The sequence below is a fragment of the Hippoglossus stenolepis genome, chromosome 12 (assembly GCF_022539355.2).
Source record: "Hippoglossus stenolepis isolate QCI-W04-F060 chromosome 12, HSTE1.2, whole genome shotgun sequence".
Lineage (NCBI taxonomy): Eukaryota > Metazoa > Chordata > Actinopteri > Pleuronectiformes > Pleuronectidae > Hippoglossus > Hippoglossus stenolepis.
In genome coordinates this window covers 21,336,701-21,354,309 of record NC_061494.1, presented here as the reverse complement: position 1 = coordinate 21,354,309, position 17,609 = coordinate 21,336,701, and the positions used below count along the sequence as shown (strand labels likewise).

At 44.7% G+C, this 17,609-nt stretch overlaps 1 protein-coding gene across 2 annotated transcripts in view; it reads right to left on the bottom strand.

Annotated features, from left to right (window-relative positions):
* The window catches only part of LOC118119488 (pro-neuregulin-3, membrane-bound isoform), a 293,803-nt gene extending 276,421 nt beyond the window's left edge, over nucleotides 1–17,382 (bottom strand). For both annotated transcript variants that reach the window (XM_035173517.2, XM_035173518.2), the window contains exon 1: nucleotides 14,992–17,382. In XM_035173517.2, coding sequence (XP_035029408.1) covers nucleotides 14,992–15,694 — 703 coding nt within the window. In that variant the 5' untranslated portion in view covers nucleotides 15,695–17,382. The remainder of the gene's footprint in view (nucleotides 1–14,991) is intronic.
* Between the last annotated feature and the right edge of the window lie 227 nt (nucleotides 17,383–17,609).

Genomic DNA, 17,609 nt, shown 5'->3' with positions numbered 1-17,609 from the left:
CATCTCAATGAAAATTAAAGAAGTGACAGAAAGGACTTTTCAATTTATGGCTTTAATTTGAATCCAGTGTACAATTTAAACTCTTTATATGTATTATAAAAACCTGCCGTCATTATCCAACGTGTTAATACATGAAGTTGAGTGTGAATAAAATCACGTCGGTTGCAGTGGGACTGTGAGTAAACTTACAAAAGGCACAAGATGGATGCAGGCACGGCAGAGTCAGGTCGCTGAAAGCCTTTCGTGACGGAGAACAAACATCTGTAACATGTCGTAACTTAACTTGTGATTAAAGGACTGAGGGCGGGGGGGGCTTAATGGGGAGGTTTGTTTGTACTAAGAGCGAGAAGGAGGAGGGGCAAGAGGGAGGGAGAGAGAGAGAGAGAGGGATGGTAAGAGGCGGAGAGAGAGAACAGGGTCATCAGCGAAGTCGCGGTAATCCCACTGAAGCCCTGTGCAGGAGGTTAATGGCGTCTCTGTGCACTGTGACGTGTGTGTGAGCGAGCCGCTGGAGCCCGTGAGACAATGATACTGGAGCCGACCTGATGGATCTCACACTCAAACCGGATGATGGTTCATGTGATATCCATGCTCGGCTTATTTGAGATGAGATGTGAGGCCGCTGCTTCGCATGCAAACACGCAATCCCTCAAATACACAAACACACACACACACACACACACACACAATCGAAAACCTCACAACAGGAGCTCATGTGCATAAATGTTACATCATGTCTAAACGGAATACTGACAATTATATTATATTGCAATATTACATGAAGTTTTATATGTCTCCTCACTCGTTGTGTTTTTATCAGGCACTACGGCGACAGTACACGGTGATGACATGCCAGCTGAGCACCAAACAGATGTTTATAACAGATCATACTTTCCACCGACCAATTATTAATCCTGTTTTATGCACGATTTCAACATTTTAATTCATTTCCTCTCTTTTGTTTTGAGGCTAGTTGCAAAAACCAACTGCGCAAAGATTCTAAGCAAATTAAAAAAAAACACTTAAACACATGTATCCAATGTGACTCAGGCGTTTCATGTGAAATGCATCGCACCACATTTGAAAACATACATTTTACATCTACACGTTTCGCCTAAAGGCACGTGCGTGCTTAGTGAGTGCATGTGATTAATTTTTAAACTGTAGAACCAACACGGTTTTTTTTCTTCTTGTCAGAACGTAGAGCTAAACGTGCACTCTGTAAATCCACACTCATTCAGATAGATGTCCCGCTCACTCACACTCACACCTCCGCGACGAAGTGAGAGAAATAATACAGCTGTGTGGGCCACAGGTCAGCGCTCCGATGTCAGGTCCCCACTGGAAACACTACAATCCCTTTAATGGCAGTGTGTCAGCATACGTAATGAACATTTTTACATACGAGTGGGAAGGTTACGCTGAATGTTCTCTACTCAAGCACAACCACACAGAACATCCCGAGTGTGCAGCCGCTCTCGCAGTCCATTGACATACTGTGTAGCCTCCGAGGCCTATTGTGTCGCACCGGAGCGAAGCCAGATATTCATTATTGATGCTGCGGTGTTGATGTAGAATTTAAAAAGCGTAAGAGAGGGGTTGCTCGGTGCACTTTCAAACAGATGATTTATAATATATAGGCGAGCGTACACATGTCGTGACGCTGCCAAACCGACGCTAATGGGACAATTAATGGGGACGAGACAGACGGAACGGTGCCGTCGCTCCTGTCGCCGTTCATGGTTCAGCTGAACCTGCTTCTCGTTTCACCGAGAGAGAGACAGAGGACAAAGATCCCTGAGCAGAGAGTGTTTGGATTCAATCTGAAGTACGAAGATAAATCGTGATAATTTGGTGAATTCATTATTCAGGTAAAATTTGTCAATTTAATAATATTTTTCTCAAAATTCATTAATTAAATCCTTTCATATGTTTCGCTAAAAGGAAAAAATGCAATGTCGTCCACACAAAAGGAAACATTTTCTGTTTAGTTCTGTCAAAAAACTAATTAATGTCCACAAACAACTGGGTTTTGCAATGTGAATGGATTCAATGTTCATTCGCTCCCAGTTCAAATGACTCTGCAGGTTTTCAGTTCGCTTGTGACGTTCAAAATGACGCAGCTTGAAAAAAGAAAACCTGAGAGACAAACTCCTCTGCTGGCAATGGGAAACAAGTCAATAACCCTTTTATAAATTGGTTCATTTGCATTTAAAAACCTACGTAGACACATAATAAGTCACCTGGATTTTGTACCTGATATTAGCATGTGAGATTTGACACTAAAAGCATGTCTCAACGTAAGAATTCATTAATGGTAGTTTGCAAAATTTACAATCCCATGTTTTGTTACGACAGATTTTCTCTCCACCCACAGTCGATCTCTTGAAATCTGAAAATCTTCCTGCAGAATCTTCTGGAAAAGGAGGAGCAGTGGCTCTTGTGCTGGATGGTACATTGAAATCTTTGCCAACCAAAGGGAATTATCATGAATATTCCAAAAAACAATGGGACCAATGTAGCTCCCCCATAAGAGCAGATGGTTTTATCCGAAGTCGAAACAAACTAAACTCAACAGTGTCTTCAAACAAGCTGCCTCTTACTTCACTCAACATCCTCTCCAGGCAGTAATTCACACCCTGATCAGGATGAGTGACTCCTGCTCAGATAATTATCTTCCGATCTAATTGAAGCCGAGTCGACGCTTCACATGTGGATCATTATTTTTAAGTGAGAGGGGCCGACTCTGTGTCCCTGCGTCCTCGCTGACAGCTCCTGTCTGTCCGTCTTCCTCTGTGGCGCTCTCGAGAGTGTGGAGCTAGACGAGTGACGCCCTAGCTGTCTCTCTCTGTGTGTGTGTGTGTGTGTTTGTGTGTGCGTGTGTGTGTGTGTGTGTGTGTGTGTGTATACTTGGCGTCGGACATAAGTCACTGCTGACAAGTGGCGGATGTGGTGTTGACAGCTCATGACTGACATGTTCATCAGAGGAGGAACTCAATGTGCACACAGCTAAATATATTTATATATATTTACACACACAGGTGTTTCACAGAATCTCACAAACAACAGTGATAATAGGTTCCTGATGAAGCTGCACTGTTTTGCCGCTGACCAGTGAAGCAGTGCGTCAGTTCAGGCGTCGTACCGAAGTCATTAACCGTTTCATTTATGCCTCACTATCAGCGGCCCGTACCTCAGCCGGAGGGCGACCAGACGAGTCGCACGTTCGCTCATTTCCCACGGGCGCCCTCGTTTTCTCCCACACCTCCTGCAGTCCAAAGACATGCATGAATTGGAAAACTCTAAATTGCCCGAAGCGTGAATCTAACTGTGAAAGTGTTCTTCAATGCGTCCTGTGATAACCTGGTGAGCTTCCCTGGCTGTGCCCTGCCTCTCACCCAGTGCATGCTGGGACATATGTAATAGCTGTAGAGTATTTACCTCCGTGTTCCCACCGTTTTTCCTTTTATTAACACATCCCTGCTCTATCTCAGCACATCCTCCACACTCCTTCGTCTTCATTGGCACATATTGAAATGCGTATACCTCCTGTGGCAACACACTGCAGGGCCTCTGCTTGTTTTACCTGGACAGCAATATCTAACCAGGAATCTGTGAGGAGCCCTAAAGGCCACGGCGCTGCAGGAACGTGTTCACCAGCCGCCTGGTGTTTGTTTTGGCTGCAGATCTGTTGGTGAGCAAACAGAAAAGCTCACTGCGCTGATCCTCTGGCTAAAAAAGAACAAGTGGTTATCAAGCCGACCGCAGCTAAGAAACCGCAAATAGAGATAATAGCAAATAACCTCATTGTGAGGATGAATCACACTGTGCAGTAAGGATATGTTGCGTTCAGGAGGAAGCTGAAGTGTTGAGCAGGAGCAGCGATTCGAGGGAGATCACTGGGATGCTTTCTCTTTTTTTCAGAGCATGACCATCTGGCATTACAAACCAAATCTCTGATATGACAGCGTTGGTTTCTGCCTGGTAGATTTTTGTTTGTGTGTCACAGATGTACCCAATGATATTAATCCTGTCTGGATCCACAGCCCGTCTCTGTGCAGAGTGAGCACTGTTTAACCTGCAGGAGGATTCAGTGTATTAATGCTTTTAAAGGAATGTATAATAAATAGATAATAAAAGCCAGATTTATCATATCATTATATTAATGGACACCAAAGTTCAAATGTTATTTTTCCAGATGCAGTTTGGAGGCGTACAAATTGCTTCACTCTGTAAAACGAATTGAGTTCAAATAGAACTTTAGCAAAAGTCATCGGGTCCCAAACTTAAAGTTTCCACTGCATCATGTAAACCCTTGTGTTTCATTGTCAGACGTATGTTTCATGTGCAAACCAGCGAGTTACAGGGACGAGCTGCAGCCATTAAACCCTCATCTCCCGTAAATAGATGTCGCCACAGCTTCAGCTAGCGATTCAGTCGCTAACGAGCTTCCCATATTGTGTCAGACTGCGCTCGCCACCTTGCAAACAGCTGACACTGCTAACCCCCTGAGCCCATTTCTATAAACAGCATCAGAACCTCGCCATCCATCACTCGCTACCAAATCAACTCCAGCTGGATGTAATGTAAATGTAAATGAACTGAGTGGGCAGAGAGGAGAAGATGGAGGGAGAGTGAAGGGAGAGCTCACTGCTGCGAGATGGATGAGAGGCTGGTTTCCATCTGCCTTCATCTCGCCCGGTGGAAAGGTTTCCTCCGGCGAAATCACCTTCTGCCCCCACAATGCATTTCTAACTCGCGCATTTTTCAGCCTGTACTTCGCCTCTCCTCCGTTTTTTGTCTCATTCATTCCTTCCTCGCATTTTACTCTTCGCCCTAAACCTCGCAATCCCATCACATCTCCCCGCTCTCCTGCATCGCTTAGAGAACGGCCGTGCAATACTATTTTCTTTGACTCCCAAATGCTGAGTCACTCACCCTGGAGAGAGAGAGAGAGAGAGAGAGAGAGAGAGAGAGAGAGAGAGAGAGAGAGAGAGAGAGAGAGAGAGGAGACCACCTGTCATAAGCAGATCTGTGTCTCTTCCAGAAACACGCATGCAGACAGACAACCCACCAGTTCACCAGACTTGTCACAGAAAGTCTCTGGGAGACAGCTGTCAGCCGTGTCCCGAGGTTAGAGAGAAAAGAAAGAAACAAGAGACGGAGCAAAGAAAGAACGAGTGGGGAGTGATGAACATTGACGGATTGACAAAAACACTAATCAACAGTGATTTGACAAAACACTTGAGTCATTTATCAAAGGACGATGTCAAATAATTGCTCCTCCAATGGAAGGATCTGCTGCATTTCTCTGTTTTAAGCCATGTGTTCGTGATGATCTACCATGAAAGTCATGTGTGCCATTCTAAAAGCTCACATTGCAAATCACAAATATTTCTACTTGGGATAGAAGGGAAAAGAAGTGTGTCAGAATACTGAGAAAAACTACTATCGACTGATTGCCCACACACACACACACACACACAAACAAACACATGCTCCATGTCAGGCTCCAAAACACAAATGATGTAACCATCTGCCCCAAGGACAGAGCTGAGAGGACCAATGTGTAGCATATGACACCAAGCTTAGCTCTCTGCAACTGTGTGTGTTTGTGTGTTTGACAGTGTGCGTGTGTGTGTGTGTGTGTTACTGAGTTGTGTTTCCCATCAAGGTGACAGTGACCTTCTAGACAGCTTCCCATTTCCCCCAGGAAACCTCCTGTGTGGTAATATAATATGTGCTGTGCGGTTTAACAGCTCTGATTTCTTGGAGAATAGCCTCCTCCGTCTTTAGACTCTCATCGCCGAGGCCTCAAATTGCTGCTGCTTTGCATAATAAGATCCAGCACAGTGGCAGCTTTCCCGAAATAAACAAATCCAACACTGGAGAAAGATTTTCCGATTGGGCTTAACATGATAAACTGACCATAACTGTAATGTTTCCAAAATATAAAAACAGTCTTCGCCATCTCCGCCGTCTCCTCTGTGCTTTTCTGGGCCGTTTCCCTGCAGCTCTGTCGGCTCCGAGGCCTCCACCAGAACAGCCAGCTCCATGCGTCCTCTCACACAGAAGCTGGCATCGCTCTTTGAAGCTAAAAATAACCGCGGTAACAAATGCAGCGAGCTCGGGATAATCAGAACCCACGCCCAAACGCGGGGCGGCTCGCTCGCAGGGCTCGCGGCTAAACTGCTGAGTGGCAAAAGACCAGGATAGAATCAATACGGTGTCCAGGACGGCTGAGGAGGCTCGTGTGGCCGACACGCCCTCGCACGAACAATCATTATCCATAAGTAACCGAGAGGGAGGAAACTTTAACTGGTGCTGATGTCAGGATGAATGGTCAGGAAACCGATTTATTAGATTCATGTAACGCTGACATTGAAGCACTGTGAAGTAAAGTCACATTCTGTAGTTCATTATAACTCTGTAATGATAATAGGATTCATGGTATTGGATTATTATTAGTGATGCATTAGCAGTGTTTATATGTTATATAGAATTGGGTAATTCAGATTTATCTTTTAATCCTAATGTACCTGGATGTGTGAGCACATGTAACCAGAGAGTTAATTAAAGTGTTTGATTCAATGGCAAAAAATGTACTTGAGTAAATTCATTACTTTTGACCCAGTTCCTCACCAGTGAGGAGCTGTGGCTCAGGAGAGAGAGCGGGTAGGTGGTGTTTGGTGGTTCGATCCCTGGCTCCTCCGATCCGTTTGACAAAATTAATCATTTTCTATACGTGCAACTTCATATGTGCAATACTGTTACAACGTCTATACTTTGTTTACATTGTACTTTATAGTTATTTGTGTTTATATTGTATTTTTTACTTGTTTATACCTTTACTGAGGGTCTAATCCATTTTTCCCTCTTCTCTTCTCTTATCTCCTCTTATCTTGTCTTATCTCATCTCATCTCATCTAATTGTCCTTGGGCGAGACTCTGTTCTCCACACTGCCCCCTGACATCCTTCATCATTCACAGACTGACATGAATCGGTGAAAGTGACTCGTGCTGTAAAACACTCTGAGTGGTTGTTGAGACTTAAAAGCACAAAATAAATGAGGTCCATAATTTACCAGACGTCCATTGATCGAAAAAAGACTAAAACAAACCAAGTGACTGTGTTATTGTTGGTGTGAGATTTATTAGTTCATTAACTTTAGGTCGTCTAACGAGTCTCCGAGAGGCAGATTTATTAATTCATGTAATATTTGTTGACAGCTTCAGGTCAAACAAGTCAAGGAAAAATAGTTTGACCTTAGTTTTAAGCTTCAGACATAAAATACACACCAGTGACGCAGTGGACTGGAGAAACGTCTGCGCCCCCCCGCCTGCTGCTCATTATGCTGCCAGCACCTGTTAGTAAACAATGCTATTAGCTGAGATAAAATGCTTCGACAGAGATTATTTAACCTGAGTGTGCACTGAGCTTTCAGAAACCCAACGGTTCAGGGCAGCACCAGTTCTAGTCTGATACCATTTCTCTTTTCACTGAGCTAAATGATTGCATTTGTGTTCCCCTCCTCTGCCATCTCTCTCTCTCTCTCTCTCTCTCTCTCTCTCTGCCTGTCTCAAGGTCAGCTCGTCCGGTTCATATTACCGGTGCTCCTGCAGCTGAAGTGGACTGGACTCAGGCGAGTGGCTTGCATACAGGGGAAATGTCAAAAGTTAGTTTTCCAACAAAAAGAAGAATTTGCATCTGCATCTACTCGGTGAATCAAAGTGAAAGGAACACCCCCTTGTTCCTGAACTGCATTATGGGAAATATATGTTGCACCAAACTTAATCACTGGCTTGATTTTGTTCAGGGAGGGATTTTAAATTGAAGGAATGAGGAAGTGGTTGAAGTGGACGTCAGATAAACAGACTGTGAAACCAGTTGGTTTGCATCCTGTCTGTGAGGATCCTCAGTCATCCAGGTCATTTGAACTGGACTTGTTTGTGTTCCACGTCTCTTTCAAGGTGCCTCAGTTCTGACTGGTGGGAGGTTTCATGTTCTTAACCTCTGTGGGTCTTTACCTATGCAAAGAGATGTTGGGACACAGCATGGGTTCGGTTACAAAATAAAGAAAAGATGCGTGTGAAGGTTGAAACAAGAGCACAATCGTTCCCTAACCTGAGGTGGTCCCCACAAAGCCTATTGTCTTGACTGCAATTGCATTTCCTTTTGCAATCTATTTGCCAAAGCTGTCATTTTTACCCACAGCTCAGTTGTCCAGCTGCAGATTATTGCTCTCGTTTGTCATGTCCCGAACTTCTCTCGTCTCGAGGACACAGAAACAAAGTGCGACGGCAGCTGTTGGCCGCGGTCGGACTCCTAACAGTCGGATCTTTATTTGCTTACTTGGGTTTAACGGTTCTCTGCTGTAGGCCGGCTGGTGGATTTAATAAGGGAGACAGAGGGAAAGGTGAGCTGTGGGAAAAGGGGGTGTAGATTATTGGCCCGTTTGGAAAACTCTCTTATTTAATAACCCACAAATCAATCTGCGCTTTTCATACTGTGGGTTCCCTGTTGTATCATATCAAATTTGGAAACTAAATAATAGGTTTTGGACACAATTTACATACTGTTTTATGACGTCATGTATGGATTAGTTGCTAACTGACGATTACCAATACCCAGTTGTGTAAAACAATTGATTGTCTTTGTAGGAAGTTGTTTCCCCTGACATAAGAGCCCCTGTCTGTTTAATGCCAAGCAAGTAAAAATATACATGGGACAACTCAATACTCATCCAATTCTGTCTTCCATCAGTAGTTTAACATCTTGGAGTATGAGGACCGTGGAGCAGCTAACTTGGGGCAGCTGTGGCTGTGGGGGGTGCTCCTCCAACCAGAAGGTCAGCAGCTCGAATCCCAGCCCATGCCGAAGTGTCCTTGGGCAAGATGCTGAAAAAAATGGCCCCTCATAGATACTGAATGCACAAATTTTAAGTCGCTTTGGGTGAAAGCATCAGCTAAATGAAATGTAATGTAATAACTTGCAGGTGGCAGCTTCCCCTGAAGAGCAGACGCAGGTGAATCCCAGAAAAAAAAGAATGATCTCTTACATCTCGTCAGCCGCCACCTTCGCCGCCACTGGCTCCAATAAAATGCAATAAAAAGACTCATCTAATCAAGGCCACACTTCCACCTGAATTCATTATTAAAAGCTCCAAGAAGTTAGCGGCAAGATTTAACCAATTTGCACCTCTTCACCATCTGGATTTGTGTGATAGATGAGCTTGGGAGGGAAGTGGAGAGAAGAGAGGAGGATGGATAATTTCCACCTCGGCAGTCGTGAAGATATGTTGAGAAAAATCTCAGAAAATAACACCTTTCGACTTCCTTCTCCTCCACGGCGTCGGGGATCGAACGCACCCCGAACACCGTCATTCACTGAAGGAGTTCGCCTGCACAGGGAATTGCTCGGCGTGGCATAATTCGTCAAAGGGCCATCTTCAATTATTTACACTTTCCCTCTACATATTGAACATGTTTCTCTTTCGCGTCATTAATATTTCATCGCTCTTCCCCCTGCAAGACGTTTCATCAGAATGAATCAATGTGACGTTAAGCTCAGCACGCACGGCATCTCCCCCAAATTAAAACACTAATCGGGACGCCACGACAGGATCCCGCCGCACTCAGTTAGTGGTCAAGCACCAAGTGTCCTGGATGTAAACCGACTGTGATGCTGTAAATTAGAGAACGTCTTGATCTTTTAGGGAACAGCGTGTGTGATTGGCTACAAGTTATCCTGGCGGTTAAATGAAGTGGAACATGAGGAGAGTGTGAGCATTCATCATTTAGATGCGTGGGAATACACATGCTGGCCTTCCACAGACATTTTGATTACAAGACTCCCCAGTTGTGTGTGTGTGTGTGTGTGTGTGTGTGTGTGTGTGTGTGTGTGTGTGTGTGTGTTGGATGCTAAACATAACAACTCTGCGTCAAGGTTTGCTGCAGAATTTCCGAACAGGTTGTGAATTGGAGTAGAAACGGGTACACTGTAAAAAAATATATCAATTGCAACAAGTTCAATTTGTTTTGAATCAGTTTAAAAAGGCTGAATTTAATTGTTAATGACTTGTAAGGTGGAGATATTTTAAATTACTTCAATCAACAAGGTCAGTAAGATAATCATGAAGATAAAAAATGATTTGGATTAATGCCATGTTCATACTAATGCAGATACGATAAAACGTGTGGGCGGAAAATATCTGTTCAAAACAATATCTAAAGTCTTTAGGAGCCACTTTATTATTTAGAAACATAACATTTCTACAGTGAGCATCACAATATCCATATTATAGATATCAAGTGACAAATTTCAGTCATATTCCAGTCACCATATTGTCCACATCCTGTATTGCTTCCCATTAAAGCTGTAATTCTGCCATTTGAGCTGCAGGGGAGCCGTGGAGGGCGGGGCTGATTTCAGTCCTCACTCACACAAGAGGTCACAGCTGGGTCACACACACAGAGAACATGGGGACACACACACTTCCATGTGCTGATGCTGACACCCAAGCGAGCGTGGGCATTTTTCAGTGCACAGGCACAGTCATGCATACATGGAGAAACCCCATAGGGATCGTGTTACTAAGCAGCTCACACAACTAATCCAACTGTAAAGATTCCGAACTCTACAATCTGGTTTAAAACCTGAAATCTCTCCATATGAGCTGATTAGTGAAACTCAAACACGGACCTGATGCCCTCAGTGTTGCCCGGCAGAGATGAAAGCCAGAGCTAATTGAATTAGTAGATGAAATGACTGTGAAAGTGTCAAAGTGACGACGCAACAACACACACAGAGATTTGTAAAGAAACAGGCAGAGATCACAGGACACAGGACTTTAACAAACGCAGCTTTGATTAAAGTTGAAATGTTGAAATGTTAAACGAGCCTTTGCACCCGATAATAACAATTACTGCATGATTGAGTAAGAGCATGAACTAAACATGCGTTTTATCACCTTGTAGACTAGAGCAAGACAATCTCATGTAAATGGAATGATGATTGTGGCATGAGGCGCACTTCTTGCTGTCACTAGGTGGCGCTATGACTGAATATTGCCGTGTAGAAGACTTCAGACTCTTATTAATTATATGAAATTTGGAGCAGAGTGGCCACTATATGCTCGTGTTACAACAAGTTCCTGCTCCACTGCAAAACATTAAAACACAAACAAATTATTACACAGAACACAAAGACCAGATACTTGAGAACAGATTATACTCGACGCTGGCTGAGGAACATGGGAAACTACATGTTGGACTGCAATCGTTGCTCATATTTTCAAAACCCCTTCATAAACCATGCAAATATGAGCATGCAGGAGATTAGATAGCAGAGTATAAGATCACGAATGTCAAGAGCAATTTCATTGAAACACAGCCCTGGAATAATCCCGGCTTTCTACAGATTTGGAACTGTATCCTGATCATAGAGGCCTCGTGAAGGTTTCTGGATCAGATTTTCATCCAATTTTATGTGGTTGAAAAATGCAATTGTTCTTGTGATCCAATAAAAATCTTTTTGCTGGAAACTATAATATGCTTTGAAAGATCGGTGCAGCACTGGAGACGTCAAGTTAAGAGCTTCAGATTCGAGCACATTTCCACTTTGCTATTTAGACATTTAGACGTTAGCACAAGACACAGTGAAGTTCGGTGAAATTGCATGACTCAGCATCATTTGCCATGAACACTAAAATAAGAATATAACACCCCACACAAAGCGACACTAGCCACCGATTTATTTGTGTTTTAATACAACTGTAAACCTTTCCCTCCATGAAGTGGCTCAGGGATCCTGAAATGCAGCAAAGAGAAGACGCCCTCTTCAACATGTCATCTCAGCATCGTTATTTAATAAAAATCATCCCTGCACAGACCATTAAAACAATCAATCAACATCCGGGCTGCTTTTAAGCCCATGTAGCGAGTGTATGTGTGTGGGTGTGTGTGTGTGTGAGTGATAGGTAGGCTCCTGTAATTCTGTTGCTTGCACAGTCACGGTGATGGGCTGTTAATCTGGATTTAGGTTTCAGGGCCACTGTCTGACTGAAACCTCATCGCACTGAGTGGCTCAGCGCGGAGACAAAGACCTCCGGCTGCACCGGGACAAACTCCGGAGCACGGACCTGACAATCATGTTAGTGACGTAACTCCAGGCTGAGCTGACCAGCTCACTTCCTTTTATTTTCTTCTGGAAGGGATTCACTCATCACAACATTGACTCATCTTTTATTTTCTAGCTTCTAATTTCTGATTCTCTTCCTCTTTGTTGTTTCTATTTCACTGGCAAATAACGGCAGATATGCCATTTCTAGTTTGCTTGAAATCCCTCTTCTCATTTTCGCTGAGGCTTCCCCCTGACGCTTTGCCCTGCAGAGCAGAGGTCACCCGGCTCCCTGCAATGGTATCATCTCTCTCAGTTGTCGGCTCCGTTCTGCATTCATTTCTCCACTGGCCTCCCATTTTTTTCCCCATGCAGCGTGGAGGATGCTGCAGCAGGAAAACTCCCAAATGGGAATTTATAGCAGCAGCACAGGCTCATTCCAATTCACAGCTCTATAGGCCATAGCAGGCGACTGGAAGCGCCACAGCCCAGTGTCGATTAACATCTACGTCCATCTTAATTCAGCGACACACAAAGACAGTGACAGCATCGATAAGAGCACCCAGATGGCCCAGCTTTACTTAAATTAATATAATTCTCTCCGTTCCTGAGCACGAGCCAACACAGGCCATTGGGTAATACCGCAGAACACATTCACACATAATGGACGGTTAATGTGAAAATGATGGCCTTTTCAAATCAAAGCAGCATGTGGGTGGTAGCATAAAGGGGGAGGGACAGTGTTTAGGATTATCAAATGAGCTGGCTGTTCTGTAGCAGCAGAACTTTCTCAGGCGAGCTGGAGAAGGAGTGACATTTTCCCTGGGATATCTATCAACGAGGCTTAATGGCTTTCAGGAGCACTTGCTGGAGATATGGCATTCTTTTTTAATGGTTAATTAATAAATGAATAGATGATGATGAATGGCCTTCATTTTTCCTCCTGGTAATGAAACGACACACACACACACACACACACACACACACACACACACACACACACACACACACACACACACACACACACACACACACACTCCAATGTTTCTAATTATCAGAGGGAACATTCCCTGGTCTCTAGTGTAGTCTGGGGACATTTTCATTATCATGGAAACAAAAGAAGCAACTTTGCAGTCAAGTGAACCGAAACCACAGCAGGTGGAACGCGTTGGGTTTGTTTACCACTTATATGAAATGACTGCCATCATGTAATTATCGCTAATTGAATAAATGGCAGCGATCGTGTAAAGCACACATTGCAACGGACCATATGATGAAGGATGGCAACAATATTCCAGCTTAAATGCCATCACAGAGCCATTAGGTCAGTTGAACAAACACACAATGCATAAGTGACATATATAAGTATCATGCTATGACTATGAGAGATGAGATCAACAGCATGAGATGCATGAGCCTGTATCATCTAAATTTCATAAAATGCCCGCTGACTTGTCAGCTTATTTTTTTTCCTGCAGACACGAGCGACCCGATACAGGCAGAGTATGAGGTCACTATTAAAAATGAAACAGCGTCCTGTCACTGAGAAGATGTCTGTGCAGGCCCGAGCCCGGAATCAGAGACAGAAACACCACAAGCAGAGGGACGTCCAGCAAATAATGTGACACCATTTTGAGAGCTGGAAGATTTATCGAAGAGGAAGGTGTGTGTGTGTGTGTGTGTGTGTGTGTGTGTGTGTGTGTGTGTGTGTGTGTGTGTGTGTGTGTGTGTGTGTGTCAGTCAGTCATTCATTCATTTGAGCAAGGAAATCCCCTGCAGCACTAATCAATAGCATGATTGCTTGCATGACTTGAGTCAAGGACAGCAATGTCAAGAGCAAAGGTACAAAAATCAGCATTCATTCATTAATGGATAAGAACAAATTTCATTTCAAGTCAATTAAGATCCAATGACTGATTAGCATGTGTGGGTTCAGACACAGTTTGTGTGACACATTACAAGTATAGAAACTGTTTGGTTCACAGGACTGGATCAGCAAGTCAGTGTGACATCTACATTCAAGATTGCAGCAAGTAAACAACCCCACTCAGTGTGCATGTGGGTGCATGGATGCACAAGTGAAGGTAATGAGTGCAAATCACGTTTCTTCAGTGAACAAAACACGAAGGACAACATTTTAAAACTAAAACAACATTGGATAAATAAATGCAAGAAAACAGACATGCACATAATCATTTCCACAAACTCGTGTCTAAGTAGTTTAAACCTAGTTTGAGTTTTTCATATCTAGCACATAAATGACCACATTGCACTTAGTGCCTGGAAAAAAATAGCATGATTTAAGCTTTGCACCAATTCGCATCCATTTAATGTGACGGAAATAAATCACCAAATTCCAGACCAACATTTCCTGTCTAAGACCAAAGCTGCAGTATCTGCACCATCTTCCATGATGTTATCACAATGCAGCCACGACATGAAGCAGCACAGGAACCTGGTGTAACCAACCATAGCAGAGAGATTGATTATTGAGACCTGCAACACTTCAGATTTCCTTACAGTAGCAATCAATGGCATTGATCACACCGCTGTAATTCTCAGCCCACTGGTTTGTCGGATTTACAATTTCCAAAGCAGAAAGGCATTGCATGTCAATCACAAAGCAAACGGTCTGGATAACTGTAAAATCTCATAAATGCCAATAAACTATAATAAATACAATGTATTGAAACATCAGCCTTGTTGACAAGGAACCAACCAAGGAACCAACCTCCCACACACTCAGCAACACACCCGTGGAATTCCACTAATGAATCAGCCCATTAATCTGTTCCATCAAAGCAAACTTCCAACAATCACGTCAAAGTTCAAAGACCCAAAACTGTTGAACTTGAATAAAGCGAGTGACTTACGTGCTTTGCGGTGGCCATGTGTCCGGGTGGTGAGCGTAGTGGAGGCGGTCTCAGTAGTAGTATGCTCTGGGGTCCACATCTGTGTAGAGTCATGAAGTACGGTTGGATTGGACGGAGAGTGGCTAGATGTGGTCCTTGGTGTCGCTGTGGTTGTAGTAAAACCTGAAGGTCCACGTCCGTTACCATTTACAGGATTCCGAGGGGTTACTTGGCTACCGGAGGCTCCACCTCCTCTGGGGTTTATAGTAGTGGTTGTAGCGGTTGAGCGAGCTCTACCTTTAGCAACAGTTACAGTTCTAGCCGTGGGGTTCCCGCCATCGGCTGTAGGAGTGATCGTGGTTGTGGTAGTATCGGGACTTTTGGGAATCCCGCTCGGCTTGGAGAGGAAGATAGGATCCTGGCCTATTCGATTAGCATCCACCAAGTCCGTTGGCACATAATCCCGCACTGTGCCAACAACAATCCATTTCAACAGCATCAAGCTCAATCCAAGGCCAATGAAACCGATAAGTAAAGGGACCACACACAGCCATGTCTGCTGGCGTGGCCAAACGGCACAACGGAGGGGACCTTGATCCTGGGCCTGGCCCTCCCGACGGCCCCCTGTTGCCCCTGAACCCTCAGGCTCCTCCAGGATCACCACTCCGGATACAGCTGCTCCGGAACACTCGCTCATCCTTCCCTGCCGTCCTTTATGGCTCATTGAGGGTTAACCCTGCGTTAGGCATCGGTAGCACATGCCAGAAAGGTTCCAAACAACGTGGGACATCAAGAAGACACAAAGAGAAAGGCAAAGAAGGACCCCGACGGAATTTCACTCTCAATTACACGTACACCGATATGTAATCCAAGGATAGAGAGAAAGGGAGGGGTGCAGATACATGCAAACACGCAATCACAAACACACAAGCACACAAATCCACACTCAGAGACACCCAGTGAAAAATGGGAGAGCAGGCATTGATGGGTAATGGACCAGTTAGTCCGTGTTTAGTCTTGCTTAAGTCCCGATGTCCAACAGAAGCAACGGTAAACTTCTGGATGTCCACAGCAGGATAAACCAAGGGAGGAGAAGAAGTGATGCATCCAACGGGAAGAAAGAGGGACAAAGAGAGAGACGGGAGGGAGAGATGGTTTGGAAGGAACAGCTTTACATCTGTGCATGTGTGGAATCCATGGCATCACTGTTCAGATGCCACTGCATCAAAAATCCACAGCGATTTCTACTCAACATGCAATAGATGTCTCCTCTGTGTACAATCCACGACAGTCCATTACTGTCTAATCAGGGGAATGAAACTTGCAGGGTGGGTCTTGTTGCTTCCCCACCCTGTACTGGACCCCAAAAAAAAGGAAAAATGTTTCCCAGTGCAGCCCGTTCCAACAGCTTTAGCCGAGTCAGCGTCCCTCAGCTCCAAAAATCCTCCTTTCGTAACTGAAAGAGAGCGAAAGCAGGAGAATCTGCCGTTTATGCGTCCGTCCAACACTCTCCCTGGATTATCCGCTATCTTTCTCAGTCTTTGCTTTTCAAATCAGCCTGAAGATTCTGTATTCATCACGCTTTGGATCCAAACCCACTTTGATTCCTTTGTGTGTGCTCCAAATTCCAGTGAGGCTAAAAATAAAGCAGTAGAATCCAATTAATTTTCTGGATCCAGTCAAAAAGCAACACTTCAGATGAGCACAGGGAGAGGGAGAGCGAGAGGGAGAAAGCAGAATGAGGGGTGTTGTCGTGCAGTGGTATCACAGGGCGGATAAATCTGCAACTGCGACGCGTAATCCTGCTCCTTCTCCAGCCGGCGGTGGATCAGATTTCCCCAAGCTGTCCGCTCAGCGCCCTGCTGTCTCAGTGCACTGTCCGTTAATACTGCAGCAAGCGCTCAGAGAGCATCTTCTCATCTGTTTGCAAGGTGCATTCCGCCACAGAGGGATAAAACCAGAGTGGAGGAGGATGAGAGGCAGGGAGAGGATGAAATTGATTGAAACAGAAATAGCAGAAAGCAAGAGATGAGAGGAAAATCTCAAACAGGAGGTCACAATGTTTTAAATATATCCCACTGAATGTCTCTCCTCTCTTTCTGAGTGCCGATGTTTCCTCTGTTCCTGAAAGCCTGCACTCTTTTGAGTCAGCCTGTGATTTGTTGGTCTCGTTGCTGGGATCCTTTGCTCGTCCTTCCCCCAGGATGCCTTCTTGGAGATGATTAGGAATGTGCGCCCCGCACCGGGATGAGAACTTGCAGCCGCAACAGCAAAGGCTCCCAAAGCCTCTATGGAGTTGGCATCGATCGACAATGCAGCTGCCTTACCTGTGGCAATTGGGATGCAGACGCAAACACGGCTGCTTCCCTGAGCTGCCGCCGCTGAGAGGCAGAGAACGAATGATGGAAAAAGCACAGAGAGAGCAGAGGGTGCACACTGGTAGAGCGAGAGAGCGAGAGATAGAGGGAGAGGGAGGGAGGGAGGGAGTGAGTGAGCGAGAGAGGAGAGGAGAGAAAGAGGCTGCACCTGCTAGATGCACCAGCACTGGGAAGCTTGCCCACCTCCGCTAGCAGGGAGGGGGATGAGTAAAGATGCAGAATGCATACAGAAACCTGAGGAAAAAAAGAAAACTCCAAAGA